This window comes from Hevea brasiliensis, chromosome 2 (genome assembly GCF_030052815.1).
Source record: "Hevea brasiliensis isolate MT/VB/25A 57/8 chromosome 2, ASM3005281v1, whole genome shotgun sequence".
Taxonomy (NCBI): Eukaryota; Viridiplantae; Streptophyta; class Magnoliopsida; order Malpighiales; family Euphorbiaceae; genus Hevea; species Hevea brasiliensis.
The window spans coordinates 53773514-53790238 of record NC_079494.1 but is presented as its reverse complement, the minus strand read 5'-3'; the positions used below and the strand labels follow the sequence as shown (position 1 = coordinate 53790238).

At 32.0% G+C, this 16725-nt stretch overlaps 1 protein-coding gene across 3 annotated transcripts; it reads right to left on the bottom strand.

Annotated features, from left to right (window-relative positions):
- Nucleotides 1-7555: 7555 nt before the first annotated feature.
- Nucleotides 7556-15610, bottom strand: LOC110664204 (serine/threonine-protein kinase CTR1). 3 transcript variants are annotated; one of them, XM_021823782.2, is made up of 15 exons: nucleotides 14184-15608; nucleotides 13666-13964; nucleotides 13440-13584; nucleotides 12614-12729; nucleotides 11927-12132; nucleotides 11107-11547; nucleotides 10969-11009; nucleotides 10127-10195; nucleotides 9450-9550; nucleotides 9278-9362; nucleotides 9091-9189; nucleotides 8946-9014; nucleotides 8533-8664; nucleotides 8227-8321; nucleotides 7556-8095 (listed from the first exon to the last, which is right to left on the bottom strand). In XM_021823782.2, exons 1-15 carry the CDS (start codon nucleotides 15024-15026, stop codon nucleotides 7999-8001), a joined length of 2838 nt encoding a protein of 945 aa, XP_021679474.2. In that variant the 5' UTR covers nucleotides 15027-15608; the 3' UTR covers nucleotides 7556-7998. The 3 variants fall into 3 exon arrangements, with proteins under 3 accessions (XP_021679474.2, XP_021679475.2, XP_057991447.1); XM_021823783.2 differs by lacking the exons at nucleotides 7556-8095; nucleotides 8227-8321; nucleotides 8533-8664 and adding an exon at nucleotides 8672-8791 and having other exon boundaries at nucleotides 14184-15610; XM_058135464.1 differs by lacking the exons at nucleotides 7556-8095; nucleotides 8227-8321; nucleotides 8533-8664 and adding an exon at nucleotides 8778-8843 and having other exon boundaries at nucleotides 14184-15610.
- Nucleotides 15611-16725: the final 1115 nt, after the last annotated feature.

The window sequence follows — 16725 nt, the reverse complement described above, 5'->3', positions numbered from 1 at the left end:
CTATAAATTGGAAAAACAGTTCTTCTGAATCTGTTAAAAACACTTCCAATATAATCATATTATCCATCTCAGTTAACCACCAACATATTTCCAACAATTTCTCAAATGACTTCAATATTTCAAAATTCAATTCATTTCATATCATACTAAACTCAATAAGAAATGCTCAAATTTATTACTAAACATGATTTATAGATAATTACATCAAAACATAATTACAGAAGTTTATAATATACATGGCAAAATAAAGGTCTAATTACAAAAGTTTACAAAATGCAAACTACCAAAAGTAGCCTAATGTCCTACCAATGCACTGCAAATGTGAGGTGACTCTGGACTCTGTGTGCAGATCTGAAAGTTCACCCGGTCTGAGGTCTGCTGGACTCCCCAGCTATGTCTCCAGTATCTGCACGTGGCAAAAGCGACGTGCTAAGCAATTCTACTTAGTGGTGACAATATAAAATAAAATAACTAAAATAACATAAATATGCAGAATGTATGTTTACATTTTAGGTATATTTAATTTCTGGCATTTATTACAATATTATTCGATTAAAATTTGATAAGATTTATTTTCATTGCCCGAGTAACCCATACTAATCGACTAGACTGGATAAACGGGTAAGCTGGCACTGCATACCAAGTTCCTAGGACCATCATACCATCGGTCACATTGTGTCTCCCGGTGTGCAACAGAACAGCTAATAAGCTGTAATAATTATCAGGGATTAAACCCAAGTATAATAACTCAATCAACATAGCCAAAGGCTATTATAACACAGAATGGCACGTGAGGCCATAAACATAGAATGGCATGAAGCCATATGTAGTACTGCTAACAGAACCCTCTTGGCATGCCAACTTATTCAAACCAATCTTGCTAGGTGTACTAGGGCATGTTACACTTTTAGATTGTACAATTCTTAAAATTTAAGGTTAGGTGTTACTATTCATTTCATTAGTCAACAATAGGTACATTGGTTTTAATACTCCCAACATAGCACATTTTGCATTCTAAAATTGTTGGTATTGGTTGCCAATACCATTTCTAAGCTTAATGTTAGTTGTTCAAAATTTTCAGATTTCAAGCCTTGTATTTACTGTTCCATTAATCATTTTTATAGTGGGAATTTGGCAAAGTTGTCAACATGAAAGTTGTTCCTTATTTTGTCTAGTTATATTTATTTTTTGAATCACTCCATTCAGAGTTTTGTAGCTCAAGTTATGGTCTAATTACCATGACTGGCCGGATTGCCAACTTCCCAGATTTTCTGGACTAACCAAATCTATAGTATTTTGTGCAGTGACTGCAGGCCACCTTTTAAACATGTTATGGTCAAACTTTTGGTTAGGTTTCTTCATGAAAGTTGTAGTGTCTCAGTTATTTTCTGGTAAAATTTCAGGTCAATTGGACCTTTCTACACTGAGTTATGACCAAATGAATAAACACTGTTCATTTTGTCATTTTGCCTAGGCAGAATGCAGGTCACTCAGATTAGGGAAATCTTTAGGTCAACTTGATTTGATTTTCTGGGCATGGTTTCTTCACCAAAGTTGTGCCATTATATGTCTAGTTTCATGTCCAATTGGCCTTGCACTAATTGAATCTCTACAACTCCAGTTATTACTGCCCAAACCTACTGGACTCATGCCTAGTCCTACAGGTCACCAAGGGCAGCAACACTAACTTCAATTCTCATTACACAAACCACTTCATTTCTCATTCACACATAACCAAATGGTCACTAATTGACCATTAAAACTTACTTTCACCATTTCATGATCAAATCTCAATTTTTGGGTCCAAACCCTAGCTCCACCATTCTAGATTTTTGCATTTACATGCACTTCACCTTCCTAATCAATAGATTAGTGTTAAGGGCAGCTAGAGTACCACTTCCATTCAAAGAAATCTTCAAAACCCTACCTATCCCAAAGCTATTGAAATTTTAAGAAAGGCATACATGGATATTTTTTTCAATTTTCTTGTAAATTTGCATTGCACACCGCTCCTTCAACATGAATTAAAAGAGAGAGATTAAGTTTGGTCACTAACCTTTAATGGAGCTAATCTCAAGCTTGTAAGAACTCTTCTTTTACACTTTTTTTTGCCCCAAAAAGCTTCATCAAGCTAAAATATCAAGGTTTTATGTTGTCAATTTAGGGTTTTGTTGAGAGAGGACTAAGGAAAGGAAGCTTTGGTAAACCAAAAATGGAGGAGTGAGGGAGAAGGTGTGGGATGTTTTGAAGAAGGGAGAGAGGGCTACAAGTTTGTTCCAGATTTCTGCCCTCTTTTCTTTATTTTTAATGTATTTTAATTGTGGTTCTTTATTTTGATTGGCCATAGGATTTAATTACCTCATGCTTACATAAGCATTAGATAATAAATCCCATTTATTTTCATTTTCTTTCCTTTCTCTTGCTATTTATTTTTAATAAATTTTTCATCAATATTTGTTCATATTTTATGTCATATAATTCACTTACATAAATGGACAAGTTGGTCAAAAATCATCTCTGAAGAAGAAATGACCAAAATGCCTTCCATTTGGCTTAACGAGCTAAAATTGTGTGTACCAATTGAAAAATTTTTCTAAGCCTTTTCTTGGCATTCTAATGCCATAGAATCCTTAATGACTCTTCTCTGGAGTCCCAAAAATTATTTTATGAATTTTCTCCATAGTTTAGGGCTTCTAGTTGCGAGGACCGCAACTTCCCACTAGATTACCCATCGCTAGGGCACCGGCTCATTTAACTTGATTGTATTTTATTTCTAAAATTTTTTTCCTATATTTTTCTTTTTATTATTTGAGTTAATTATGGTTTCTCACTTTAGTTTCAACATTTTTTCAGATGTTCTAGCTGTCCAGGCCGACACCGATCACTGGAATAGTAGAATGTACATAATTGCTACAGTGAGGGTGTTACATAAAGTGAGGGCGTTACATAAAGTGAGGGCGTTACAAAACCAACATCATTTTCAAATAACATGCACCATGGAACATCATCTTAATATGACCAATTTTCAAATAACATGCACCATGGAACATCATCTTAATATGACCAATTAGCTTATTGATAAATAAGGTAAATAAGTATGAGCTCAAAGTTGATCATTATGTAAACCCACTATTATGGGAAAGTCATTCATATCCTATTCCATTGTTTTTACACTTGTGGCCACCCTCTCATTCATATTTTTAATGACATTTATATATTTGATATGAACTCCTTTCTTTTCTAGTAGCCACCAAGAACTTCTCTTAATACTCTATCATATGATTTTTCTAAGTTAACAAATAAATATCATGTCAAAATCCTTCTTCCTCTAGCAGTAAATTTCTATTAATCTTCTTAACTAAAATTTCTAAGTCAACAAATAAATATCATGTCAAGATCCTTCTTCCTCTAGCAGCGAATTTCTATTAATTTTCTTAACTAAAAGATAGGCTTTTTATAAATCTATCAGGCACAAAGCCAAATTGATTCTCAAATACCTTAATAATGTTCCTAAGTCTGCATTCAATCACTCTGTCCTATAGCTTTATAACATGACTCATCAATTTAATGCCACAGTAATTTGTATAACTTTGGATGCCTCTTTTTTTCTTAAAGATAGGAACCAAAGCACTCTTCCTCCACTCATTTGGCATATTTCCACGTTTTAGTATGTCACTGGATAGTTTTGTTAGCCAAGCTACTCCAATCTTCCTATGGTACTTTCATAGTTTAATATGAATATCATCTAGCCTTGTGCTTTTCCCATCTTCATATTTTTCATGGTCTCTTTAACTTCAACAAACCTATTCTACTAGTATAGTTAAGGTTCTTCTCTAATAAAGGAACATTAAGGTCTACATAGAAAGTCATTATCATGACTCATATTAAACAGATTATCATGCTAAAATCTCCATTTGTCTTTGATTTCACTATCTCTTAACAAAACTTGTTGATTATTATCTTTAATACACTTCAAGTGATAATGGCCAACATTAATTTCAAAGAGATAATCATATCTATACCAATCTTTAATACACTTCACGTGATAATGGCCAATTCTCTTCACTTCCACCACATTATCTTTGAGTTATGGTTCTGCTATAATTTCTATACCATTTATAATCTTTGAGTATCACATTTTTGCAACCTATATTACCAATCTCTCAAGCCTTTTCCTCTATCCACATAATTTCTTAAAGACAAGTTATGCTGAAGTTTCTCTTTTTTATACTATCCACAAACTCTATTGACTTTCCAATCAATGATCATAATTCCAGTTATCTATATGAACCACTCATACTTGTATATCAAGATGCAAAAGTCCCTACTTATTTTAGCTATCATAATAACTCTTCAAGGCGTACATGATTTTTAGGATCTTAAACAAAATCAAAATTGTATCGAATTCATATCGAATTAATATATATATATATATATATATATATATATATATATATATATATATATATATATATATGAAAAAGGAGAGATATTAGGGGTGGTGGGACCATATTAACAATCATAAGGTCTTTTTATGTAGTTGGTACATTTATAGGTTTTCCAAATCGTGTTATCCAAAAGCAAACAAAGTAAAATTCAAAATGAAATAAGAAAAAATAAAATAAAGAGATGGGGGGATAGGTGCAGAGATTCAATGGTTTCAATAATACTCTTTCGTGATTTATATTATTTATATTATTTTTTATTATTTAAATTAATTTTAAAATTTTTTTTTAATAATTTTAGAGTTCATAGAATTTAAATATTATATTAGCTAAAATGTGTATCCTGATGGCTTACCCTGCATGCTAGGCAAGAATCCTATTTCATTTTGTAGCTTTCTTAATTAATTAGATTTCTTATAATTATTTATAAAAAAAAAGTAACGCTATTGAAAAAATCATATTCGTTGCTATTTTATATATATATATATATGACTTATTTAATTAATAAAAACTAATATTTTTTTCCCTATACATGTAAACATATAACTTTACAAAAGGTAAAGGTTTATTAATTTGCTTATTAGACTCTACCATAGTATCAACATCTATATAATTTATGATTATAATATTTAAATTATATTTCCAATTTTATTTTATAATTTTTTTAAATCTTAAATTCTTAAAGCATTATAATAAAAAAAAAATATGCATTTAGTATCTTAAAAATAAAGTAACATTAACAAAAAAAATAATAATGGTGCATTTTCAACGTTCACAAAAAATTTGATTATCCTTCACTAAATTTATTGTAATCAAAGAGCATATTATATCCATTCCTCAAGAAATATTACGATATAACTTAAAAACTTTTGATGATATAAATAATAATGTTGAAGAAAATAAAATTATAGGTTTTCTTTTTCAGTTTTAAATTAGTTTATGCTATTTATGCTATATGTTATTATATTGATTTAATATTTTTTTTTTTTAATAATTTTATTTAATGTACTTTAATCTAATTTTAATATAGGTACATGCTTAATTTTAATACACTGAAAAGAAAATAATTTATGCTATCATATTTTATAATGTTAAATATTAATAGATATCCAGTTCGTAAATACATAAAACAAATGTATATATATAATTTCTCAATTTCAATTATAAATTTTAAACTAATTAAGTATCTTAAATATCTTATGTAATTAATTTTGCATATTAATAGATGCACAAAGAAAATAATAAATTTTACAAGAGGTTGGTTTCATACCAAGGTATCAAGGAATTAGATATATAAGAAGTTGTAAAGCTATAAATACTTATTAAAGACGAAAATGACGAAGAAGATACAGAAGAATAAAAAGATTAAAATCGAAAAATTTTAATTTTTATATAATTTTGATAATAAATTTTAATTAAATAATGCCTTTTATATGAATAATCATTTGTTAGCTAAATAATATATAATTTAATTATTATATTCTATTGTTTCTAATCAATTTGGTTTTTTCTTTTCAATCGATTGAATATATTTATTATTTGAATTCAAAGAGTTCAATTTGCCTTCTTTACAGTAAAGAAATTAATTATTTTTTAATTTAATTTTCATTAATTAATAAAGCTTTATTATTTACCTGTAAAATTAATATATATTTTTACACATATGAGTGCAATTTTATTTCAGCTGTACACATTGTTATCTAAAATTCAAATTAATTAGTTAAGTGGCATATTAATTTATTTTTAAATGCATATTATTTTAATATATAATTAATTATGATTAGAATCGAAATTTAAAATTTTATTATTTTAGGGACTATTATATTACTAAGTTAAAATTTATTAATTTAATTTTATTACATTTAAAATAAAATAGAACAGAATATAATGTACATTTTAATTTATAACCACCACCATCACACAGAGAAATCATACACAGTAAATTTATTAAAACTTTGAATTTAATATTTTACTTTAATTAAAAAATATATATAGTTTTATTATCAAATTAAATTTCTCCATAAATGCAATGCAAATTAACCTGTTTGCTTAATGATTATCGATCGTCAAACGATTAAACAAATTATCTTTATGATATAATTATACTTCTAAATTATTATCCAATTAAGTAAAAAATTAATTTAAAAATTAAATTTACTAAAATTTTAAATTAACAAATAAAATTTATTTAACTTCAATTAAAACTTAAGTTCATAATTCCATAATATTAAAAAGACAAATACTTCTTAAATATATTCATTTTATATTATATTATAAATAAAAAATTAAATAATTACATTTAATAAATATATTATTAAAAATATATATATTATTGAAATCTGTTATAATCTTATTTATATATGTTTTGTACTCTAAGCTTCATAGAATATATGCAAGTGTATTTATGTAAATATAGCTTTTATTAATTTAAAAAATATATCTTAATTTTTTATATAATATACTAATTCTAAAAAAAAATTTCTCAAAATATTTTAAAATTATATATATATATATATATATATATATATATATATATATATATATATATATATATATATATATATATCATGAGTACAAGTTGCACCTCAAGGAAAAAAAAAATTTAATATACTATAAACTTTCAAAATAATTATATATTTATATATAATTAATATTATAATAATATTATATTATATATTATAATTATAAACACATTGAATAACGAAAATTATACTTAATTTATATGATATATTATATATCATATAATTAAGTATGAGAAATTAAAATTCAACCCAAACAAAAAATGTACCTAATCAAAATAAAAACATCAAAAAGTTAAAACTAAAACTGTACTGATTTTAATTTTATTCCCATTCTTAAATAATCCCCAAACCAAAATCGACCACTACCATTCGAACTACATCAATGTATTTGAAAATTTTAAGAACAAACCAAAACAAAAAATTATTAAGAGGTTTTCAAAAAAAAAAAAAAAAAAGCTAATTACATCTGTAGGAATAGTTCTCCATTCAGTCGCCTTTAATATGAATAAATAGCATACTGAACCCAAAACAAAAAAGGAATAAACAGCATTTACTTTGCTAATTACTTGCATATTCAAGCTAAATATATATGGGAAGGAATTTCGGTTTTGTATTATTACATAATCCTGCAAATATATGTACGAACATGATGAAGGAACTTCCTCGATACAGCCCAGAATTGCAGTTTTAGTTACAAACAAAATACATAACTGTTCTCTGACAATTCAGATTAGCAATGATTTTAAAATATAACTCATGAGAGAGGCTACTCATACCTATACAAATACAGAAGGAGCAACCCTGCATTCTTAACCTGCAGGTTCCGCTTTCATGAGTTCAGTTGCCTTGCAAATCAGTTAGATGAGTAACAAATCTACAGTTGCCTGGAATCGAAAAGGTTCTGTTAGTGGGTACATAACTGTAGAGGTTTACCATTACTAGTTGTAGACTAGATCCCTGAAATCTGTTCAGAATGCTCCCAATATATCCCACACCAATTATTAACTGGTTTTGGTGGAAGTACTCTTTCATTATTTGCTCTCCATCTGTATCAACTGGAGTGGAGACTTCAGCAACTTCTTCAACGACTCCACTATACTGCCGAAAGATGGGCGTTGAGCTGGATCACTGCCATTGAAAATAAGCAAGCATTGGAAAAAGAATTAGCATTGTAAATATAAAATTAAAAATGAAAAAGAAAAAAGGGACATTCTTTCCCCATCATAGGTCGATGAATTATGAAATTCTAGAATACTTACTCGGCCCAGCAAGATTCCATAAGAGAAGCCAACACAGGGGAGGCATTTTGCGGTATGGCAAGCCTTCTATTTTGGAAAGCTACAGCTCCAACCACCTGAACCATATCAATCCAAAATAATAAAAAAAATTAACTGTAGAGGACAACAGCAACAATAATACTTTCCATTGCGCTCTATGTATGATTACTATGACACCATTAACAATTTCAAGAAATGATAAAAGACAAGCAATAAAGGAACGCAAACTAAGGAAAATGGCAGAGACAGAAGATATTTTAGAGATCCCAAAATGCTTATTAATTATACCTGCGCAGGACCAAGTCCATTCCAAGGCTGTTGCATGGTGACCAACTCCCATAAGATGACTCCAAAGCTATAGACGTCAGATTTCTCATTTGAGGGCTCTCCACGAAGGAATTCCGGAGCCATCCACTCGGGCTGAAAATAGAAGCAAGAGTTACATGCTGATTGATGCACTGCAAAGTAAATTATCCGCCTGCACGATATTGTGGATATCCAGCTTTATATGGAATAATAGCTACTGGCTGAGTAAATGTGAAGGGGACTACACCAGAGAACAAAATCAGCAACAAAATTGCTCAGTTATTGGTTTGGCCCTGAACCATTGAGAACAGCCGGCAGAAAACTAATTGGTGTGTGTATATATATATATATAGAGAGAGAGAGAGAGAGAGAGAGAGAGAGAGAGAGAGACTTACTGTTCCAGCTACTGATTTTGATGATATAAATGTGTTTGCTTTAAATCTAGACAACCCAAAGTCACACACCTGATAAAGAAATACAAGTACAGGTTAAAAATGCATAAAGCTGTCTGCGAGAATGAAATATTAATACATTTTTTACCTTTACTGTCCAATTTTTATCAACCAACAAATTTGGAGATTTAAGGTCCCAGTGAACAATAGGAGGGTTCAGACAATGAAGATAATTGATGCCCTTTGCCTGTTTCCAGTAAATAACATCAGTTTTTGCTACAGCAAATACCGCTAGCAAATCAGAAGGGAAAGTAATCATAATTTCTATTACACACCACATCCAGTGCCATTCGTAACCGCCGCCTCTGATCCAGCATTTCCCCAGCAGCAGGCCTGTGTATTAGGCGGTATAGGCTACCCCTGTTCCAGGATAAATAGGTTAGACGTACATATATCTATGAAAAAGAACATGAAACCAGCTAATGTGCAACTAATTGGATGGTTTACCGAGGCAGGTACTCTGTCACAATTGATAGATGAGGACGCTTTGTAACAGCACCCATGAAGAGAACCACATTTGGATGACGAACACGTTTCATTATTGCAACCTGAAGAAAATGTTCGTTTGAACTTGAGTAGTTGCATGTCATCATTTGTCAAAAACTCGTGGGAGGGAGATATCCAAAGTTGGTTACCTTTTATACAGAGGCTCAAATTCACAATATTAACCTTTAATCACAGACATGGACACTTGACAATTTTAACCAATGAATGCATGAGGTGTGGTCTACAATAGCTTGACTGCAAATTCTATATAGACAAATAAGGAAGAGTGCAACTAAAACCATATGTAGACCAAGCAAGGAAAGCACCAAAATTTTCCACTCGCAAAACTAGCTAAAATGAAATATTTCCAGAATATCATGCTCTAGAACATAGATTCCAACAAGTGAAAAACACGTACCAACAAGCTAAGTAGGGTGCAGAAACTGGAGACAAAGGACCAAATATTTTGGAACATGCAAAGAAATCTCACAGGGAAGAAGACTAGATATTGTAACTGAATATTGAATATGTAAAAAAAAATCAATAGTGAACATAAGAAATGGACATCACAGTTGCATATTACTGGAAGAAAGATTGAGCATATTACTCAATGATATCAAGTTTAACCAAATACCTACCTCTCTTAAAAACTCCCTTAACTGATCATCATGAAAATCTTGAACAGTTAAAACCTTGACAGCAACATCCTGCATGACAAGAATAAAATTATTTTTAAGGAAAACAACAACAACACAAAATAAAAGAAACAAGTCTATATCATCTCAAGCAAATAAACTGAGATGTGGCAACAGAAAAGATATCATTCAGCACAGAAAAATGCCCCCGTCCTTAAGTAATAATCCATACAGTAAATTGTTGCTAGGGGTTAAACACCATATAGGATGTTGATGGTCAATAACTGAAACATAATTCAACAGATTCAATTGCCAATAGATGGTGAAATTCATACATAAATCCTCAACTGTACTGGACTAGTTCCAAGAGCATGTCTGAATCACTTCAAAAAAAAGTAGATAGAGCATAACGATACCATTAAAATGGCAAAAGATAATCCAAAAATTAGTTTATTATTTTGCTATTGAGGTACTCAACAATCCTCGAGAGATTATTCACAATTTTAATCATTCATGATGATTAAAGAAGATAACAACAATCATAAGCACAATTGAAATTTAACAGCACCCCGCTTCCTGAAGTTACTTGGGTTGCTGCCGTTCCGTCACAATTACGGGGCCTGGGCAGATATATTTCAAAGGATCCTCATTTCTTAGAAAGGTAAACAACAGCTAATGCAATATAGAATATTTAAAAAGTTCCAACAATAAATGGTCGCTGCACATATTAAAAATTAAAAAAAAAAAAAGCAGCACATTCTGGCAATTAGTGAAGTAATCAAATTTCAAGCTACTCCCCATGGAATATATCACTGAACATATATTCTAAGGTGCAATATACTAACCGATCCATGCCATTCAGCACGATGCACTGTCCCAAAGGAACCTGCAACGACAAAGACGGAACATAACCCTCAAAATAATTGCCAGAAAGGAGTACTTCAAAAATAAAATGGCCCATTAAGTAGCAGCAGAGGATGTACCAGCACCAACACGCTCCTTGATATGTAATTCATCCCATGAGATCTCAAGCCAGTCCATTGCAAGTGAAGGTTCAAGATTCAAATATCTCGGAACAGTTGCAGCAGGTAATCTTCCTTGATTGTGAAGCCTACTCTCCACCTCCATCACATCTGACTGACAGGAAAAGTTCACTTTAGTTTGCTTGCCAACATTGTCAATTATTGGATTTCCAGACACCACAATCTGCTTTTTGTAAGTTTGTTGTATTACAACTTGATCTGCTTCAAGTTCTAGGCTAGAACTTTCGAGCATAGATTGCCCTGCTACATCAAGAGGTTCCACATTCCTCGTTAAATCCAAAGGAACCAGAGATGACTCATTTCCAAGAGAGGTTTGATCAACTGGAACATAAGAGGAAAACTTGAGATTCCCCCTTGTTTGTGGGCCTCCTCCTTCCCTGCCTGCAAGAGTTTTGATTTCCAAAATCAGATGGCCGCAAAAAAGAGTGCCATAAGTTGGGGATATGATGATATCCAACATCTATTAGGTTAATAAAAGTGGGAACCAAAAGCCAGGAAATTGTAAGATTATCCATAAACCTTTGAATTGCAAACAACTACAATGGCAATGGCATATTTATTGTTGGTACAAGAACCAGTTAGTTCGTGCCCTAATACCAAAATATGAATGGCATGAAGTACTACTGAAGTTGTAATAATGCCTTCAGCCTAATTAATTTAGCCATGCCTTAGCCCAATTCTTTCAGCCGTCCTTCAGCACATTGATGCATTAATAAGCAATCTAAAAGCAATTCTTTAATGCATGTAAAACATGTTATACCTGAACATAGAGGATTTTCTGTCAAAGCCCATGAATTCTTTGAGCCTAGAATCTGACAAGATGCTTTATCCATGTACGGATGTTGAAACTCTTTCAAATGAGAAATTTGAAATGGTGATGGAATTGAAGATATAAACCCTCCATTGATAGTGGAATCTGGACCATGGACATTTCCTGGCTGCCCAACTAGATCAACCACATATTCCCTGTTAAGAAATATACACACGTATATGAACAACAACGGGAGACAATTGAAAATCAGACAAGTTTTTAAGACTTTTAGTTCTGTCTAATTGGATTATCGTATCAATTCAAGCTCATTAACTACTTCTCAATTCTGTTCAACTTAAAAGTCTAATGTTCATGCTAGAATAAGACATGTACGAAGAATCACAAGGTGGAAGCAATGCAAACAGATTACAATTAGTTATGAGGATGTGCTACAACAAAAGAATTATGCAACATAACGATACAAGTTAATATGTCAACTAAAGGGGAAAAAATTATAAGAAAATTATCCCAGTAACAGAACATCTGCTAAATCATTACTGGCTATCCAAGCATTGAATCGTGCAGCAGCCACACCTAAAACTTCAAATCTCTCTTCAGCTAAAGAAAGAAACTTAAAGGACTTTTTGTAGCATTCTTATTTTATTTCATGGCCCGGTAATGGAACAGTTATCGAACCTTGACAACTGTCTGTCGTCCTCAATTTTGACAAGGCAAGAAGACCTGTGATCTGCTGCACAATACTTGCAGCCTCGAGCTATCCGACATGGCAAACCTATGTAATCTGCCAATTTCTGCATATGCCATAAAATATTACCATTAGTCATCAAAACGCCATGTAACTTAATTGTCTGCGTAAAATTGTGACTCCTTGAATATATTTATAAGAAACACAAGCATTCAGACAAAAATATATATGTTTACTTTAAAATACATTGCATAAAAAGTGACCTCATATTACCTAAAATAATCCGAGGGAATCTGCTTTCAATCTAATTTGGGTTTAACGAAAAAAAAGCATAACCAAATTGCATGATCAAATTTGTTCATAGTGCTCCCATTCTAACAATTGAGTTCTGCCACATGGTTTCACTTCACTCAATAAGATAAAAAAAAAAAAAAAAAAAAAAAAAAAAAAACACACACACACACAAGGGAGAACATGATACTCCAAGAAATAATAGTTTCCCAAAGCTAAAGCTCATAAATCTCTTCATTCTTCAAAAGACAAACAGTGATTAACAAATATATATGCAATAAAGAAGAAACATATAAATCTGATATCACATTAGACTCAAATTGAAGATTTCACACAAATTTTTCCATCCACCACAACAAGCTACAAATACCTCATCAAATGATCAGAGGAAAGAAGTACTCTTAATGAATTGCTCTATAAATTGTAGATGTCACTTGATGGATCAACCACAAATTCATAAACTAAAAAAAAATGTCTAAACAACATAAACTAAAATAAAAGGAACCAGGAGATCTATATTGTCACCTTGAATAGAATTGCACGATGCCTGCAAAGTCCCATGGATAGGCCACCAATAGGAAGAACAATACACTTATGGAAGTCCCTCAATCTCCTGCTAACAACTTTCCAGCGTTTATGAAGATCACCTTGCTCCACCGGGAAAGTTCCCCTGAAAATTCAATTACTTAATTAAAATCAAAGAAATTTACAAGCATTCAATTCTTGAGCAAAGAAGAATTTTAGAACTTACCCCATGCAAATAGCAACCAGTTTTCCCAGTTTCTCCACTAACACCAACGTATTTTCTGAAGCACAATAGATCTCATGAGCCTTATCCTCTAACTCCTTAAGGCGTGAGTCGCCACGCCCATCAACGAGAACCACCTCCATTGATGTCTCACTGGTGTCAATTTCTCTGAGGGACATTAAAGGGGGCAATCGTCTTCCTTCCTCTTCATCATTGCACATAACCCACAGATACGGATTCATCCCAAGAATATTATAGAATCCATCCGATATTCTGTCGCTGTATGATAAGCATCCACTAACCTGGAAAAGAGAACAATAAAAATAAATGTCTTGACTTGTAGAAAGATGAAACTTATAAATCTTTCGAGCTGAAGGCCGAGACCAGACCAATCTGTAATTACTTTGGTAAACAACCTCGACTCTTCAAAATGAAAAGCTGTTCAAAAATGAATAATAATAACATCGTAAGATTGGCCCATTGATATAATAACGAGAATGTGAAGGATAGTGGGTGGGTACCCAGAGGCGATAAGATACGGTTTCTGCATCGAAGGACTCAGGCCCACCCTCCTGTAAAAGCACAAACTCACTAGCAAGGCCAGATTGATAACTAAGCCTCTTAGCTAAAGCAAGCTGCAAATGGTAAGTTTCTCGTGTCCTCTGCGCCGCCTTCTCATCATTCTTCTCCTCCTTCTCCTCCTCTACCACCACCACTTCCTCCTCCTCTTCCTCCTCCTGCACCCTTTCCTGCCTCGTGAAGGTCGTCGCAGTGTCCTTAACATCGCTCAAAAAGTTCCCGTCCAATGTAGTCCCCGAGAACAAGCTACCCGCATAGCTACTACCACTGGACAGTCTCGGCAAGGACACCTGACGATCGAAATTGCGATCAACATCCCTCTCCTCAATAATCTCCGGAATCACCTCCGGCTCCGGCGCTGGAGGTTCCGCAGCAATCAAGAGCTGGCGATCCTCATCATCAAACGATAATCTTTTTAACTTGACGCGAGAAGCCGATCGGTCAGCTTTTTTCTCGGCGAGCCAGTCATAAAAGGCAGCAAGTTGCTTTTTCTTCTTTTGGAACTTATCGTCTTCGCCAAACTGATTCTTCTTTTGATGATACTTTTCGTCATCGCTGCTCGTGAAGAGATCGGATACAGTAGTTGGCGTAGTAGCAGTCGTAGTTGGCGTTGGCGATTTAGTCTTGCCAACTGTAGAGGAGTCATTTCGGTGGTCATTTTCGATGTTAAAAGTATCTTTGACAAGCTTCTTCTTCTCGTGATCCAACAGCTGTTTAGAAGATACATCGAATCCGGACCGATCCGGAAATTGCCTGGGGAAGAAGTAAGTCGTTCTGTGAGGCATTTTTTCACGGACTTCACTGCTCCAAGCAGAAAAAACGACCGCTTTTTATGAGCTTTGACAGAATTCTTCTTCTCTCTTTCTCGCAAACACAAAATTCAGGTCATATTAAAACTTCGAATCAATAAATAAAACGACCGCGTTTTCACCCTACAATCTCTGCAAATCGAGCAAATTCAGTCAAAAAAAAAAAGACTCCAAGTGCTCGTTGCAGTCGCGTTTTGAATACCATCCAAACCTTAGCACGTCTCAGCGTCTACTCAGAAACAGACCTCTGCTTGCTCTTTCTTTAGGAGGATTAGCCTGAAAGAAGAATAATAAAAGGACCTAAGCTTTCTTCCGAGGCGATGTTATGGTTGTAGAATGGGCAAGAAGAAGAGAAAGTGGGTTTTACAAGCAAGTTTTGGGATAATGGCGGTGAGCCGAAAGGAGAAGTGGACCGAGGAGAGGCAGAGTTTGATCTTTCGAGCGAGTGGTTTTAAGGGGAAAAAAATATTAAGAGCGAGTGAACGGAGAGGAATCGGTGCGAAATTGTAGCTAGAAATATGTTATAAAAAGGTTGAGAACCGAAGAAGCTAACGAGCACAACATGTGTGATTGCGCACCTTTTGAATAGAGCGCACACGTAAAACTTACCACAAAGCTGTTGCGACACGTAAGCATTTATGGCGGTGTTCCCGCACCTCACCTCGCATCGGGCGCACGTTAGCAACATTTGGAACCGCGGGTTTAGTGTGGGAATTAAGAGCCTATTTGGATTAATCGTTGAATACAACTGATAGTTGTTAGCTGATAGCTGTTACTGTTAATTGATAGCTGATAACTATTAGCTGATTATAACTATTTTATATTAAGTATTTGGTAAAATTATACTTAGCTGTTACTGTTAATATGTGAAATGATTAATAAGAGTATATATCATATAATTTATTTTATTATTTAAATAAATATAAAATTATAAATTTATTACATTATATTATTTATTTTATTATTAAATTAATATATTATATTATTTAAATAAATATATAATTATTAATCTTTTATATCATATCATTTATTTTATTATTAAAAAAAGAAAATAATTATTTTTTAAGATAATTAAATAATTTTAAAAATATAAATAAAATAATAAAATAATTATTATTGTTAATAGAAAAATTTATAATTAATTTTAAAGTTTTTAGATATAAATAAATATTTTATATTTTATGTTATTGATAAAAAATATTTTAACAAAATTAAAATATATTAATTAAAATATTAAAATTACAAATAAAAATATTAATAATATTAATTTTTAAGTTAAATAAAAAAGGATAATATAGTCAAAATAAAAAATAAAACTATATCAGCTATCAGCTGACGAGAAACAGCTCTAAAAATAGAGCTGATACAAATTGCAGCTGATGGGTATCATATCAGTTGCCCATCAACTATCAGTTCTATTTTTTTAAACTTGTCAAACACCACAATTTACCTATTTAGATGCCTATCAGCTATCAGCTGTACTCAACAGGTAAATCAAACATCCCCTAAGATTTTGTATAGAAAATATTCCTTAATTGGACATTGGGAACAGGTGAGAAAATAATTACCATATAAGTCCTCCAATTATTGTAAATTGTCGAGATTGTGACCCGTATTTTTTAATTTTTTTCATTTTTTTATTTAGTATTTTGTTTAACTTTTTCTACAACTGCAT

What these genes read in the sequence shown, in the direction of transcription:
- LOC110664204 (XM_021823782.2), bottom strand. Translation starts at nt 15,026, where the DNA reads ATGCCTCACAGAACGACTTACTTCTTCCCCAGGCAATTTCCGGATCGG. An exon ending in ATCGTGCAATTCTATTCAAG is followed by an intron (nt 12,730 to 13,439) that starts GTGACAATATAG and finishes TGGCATATGCAG; the next exon opens with AAATTGGCAGATTACATAGG. An exon ending in ATGGACTTGGTCCTGCGCAG is followed by an intron (nt 8,322 to 8,532) that starts GTATAATTAATA and finishes GATATGGTTCAG; the next exon opens with GTGGTTGGAGCTGTAGCTTT.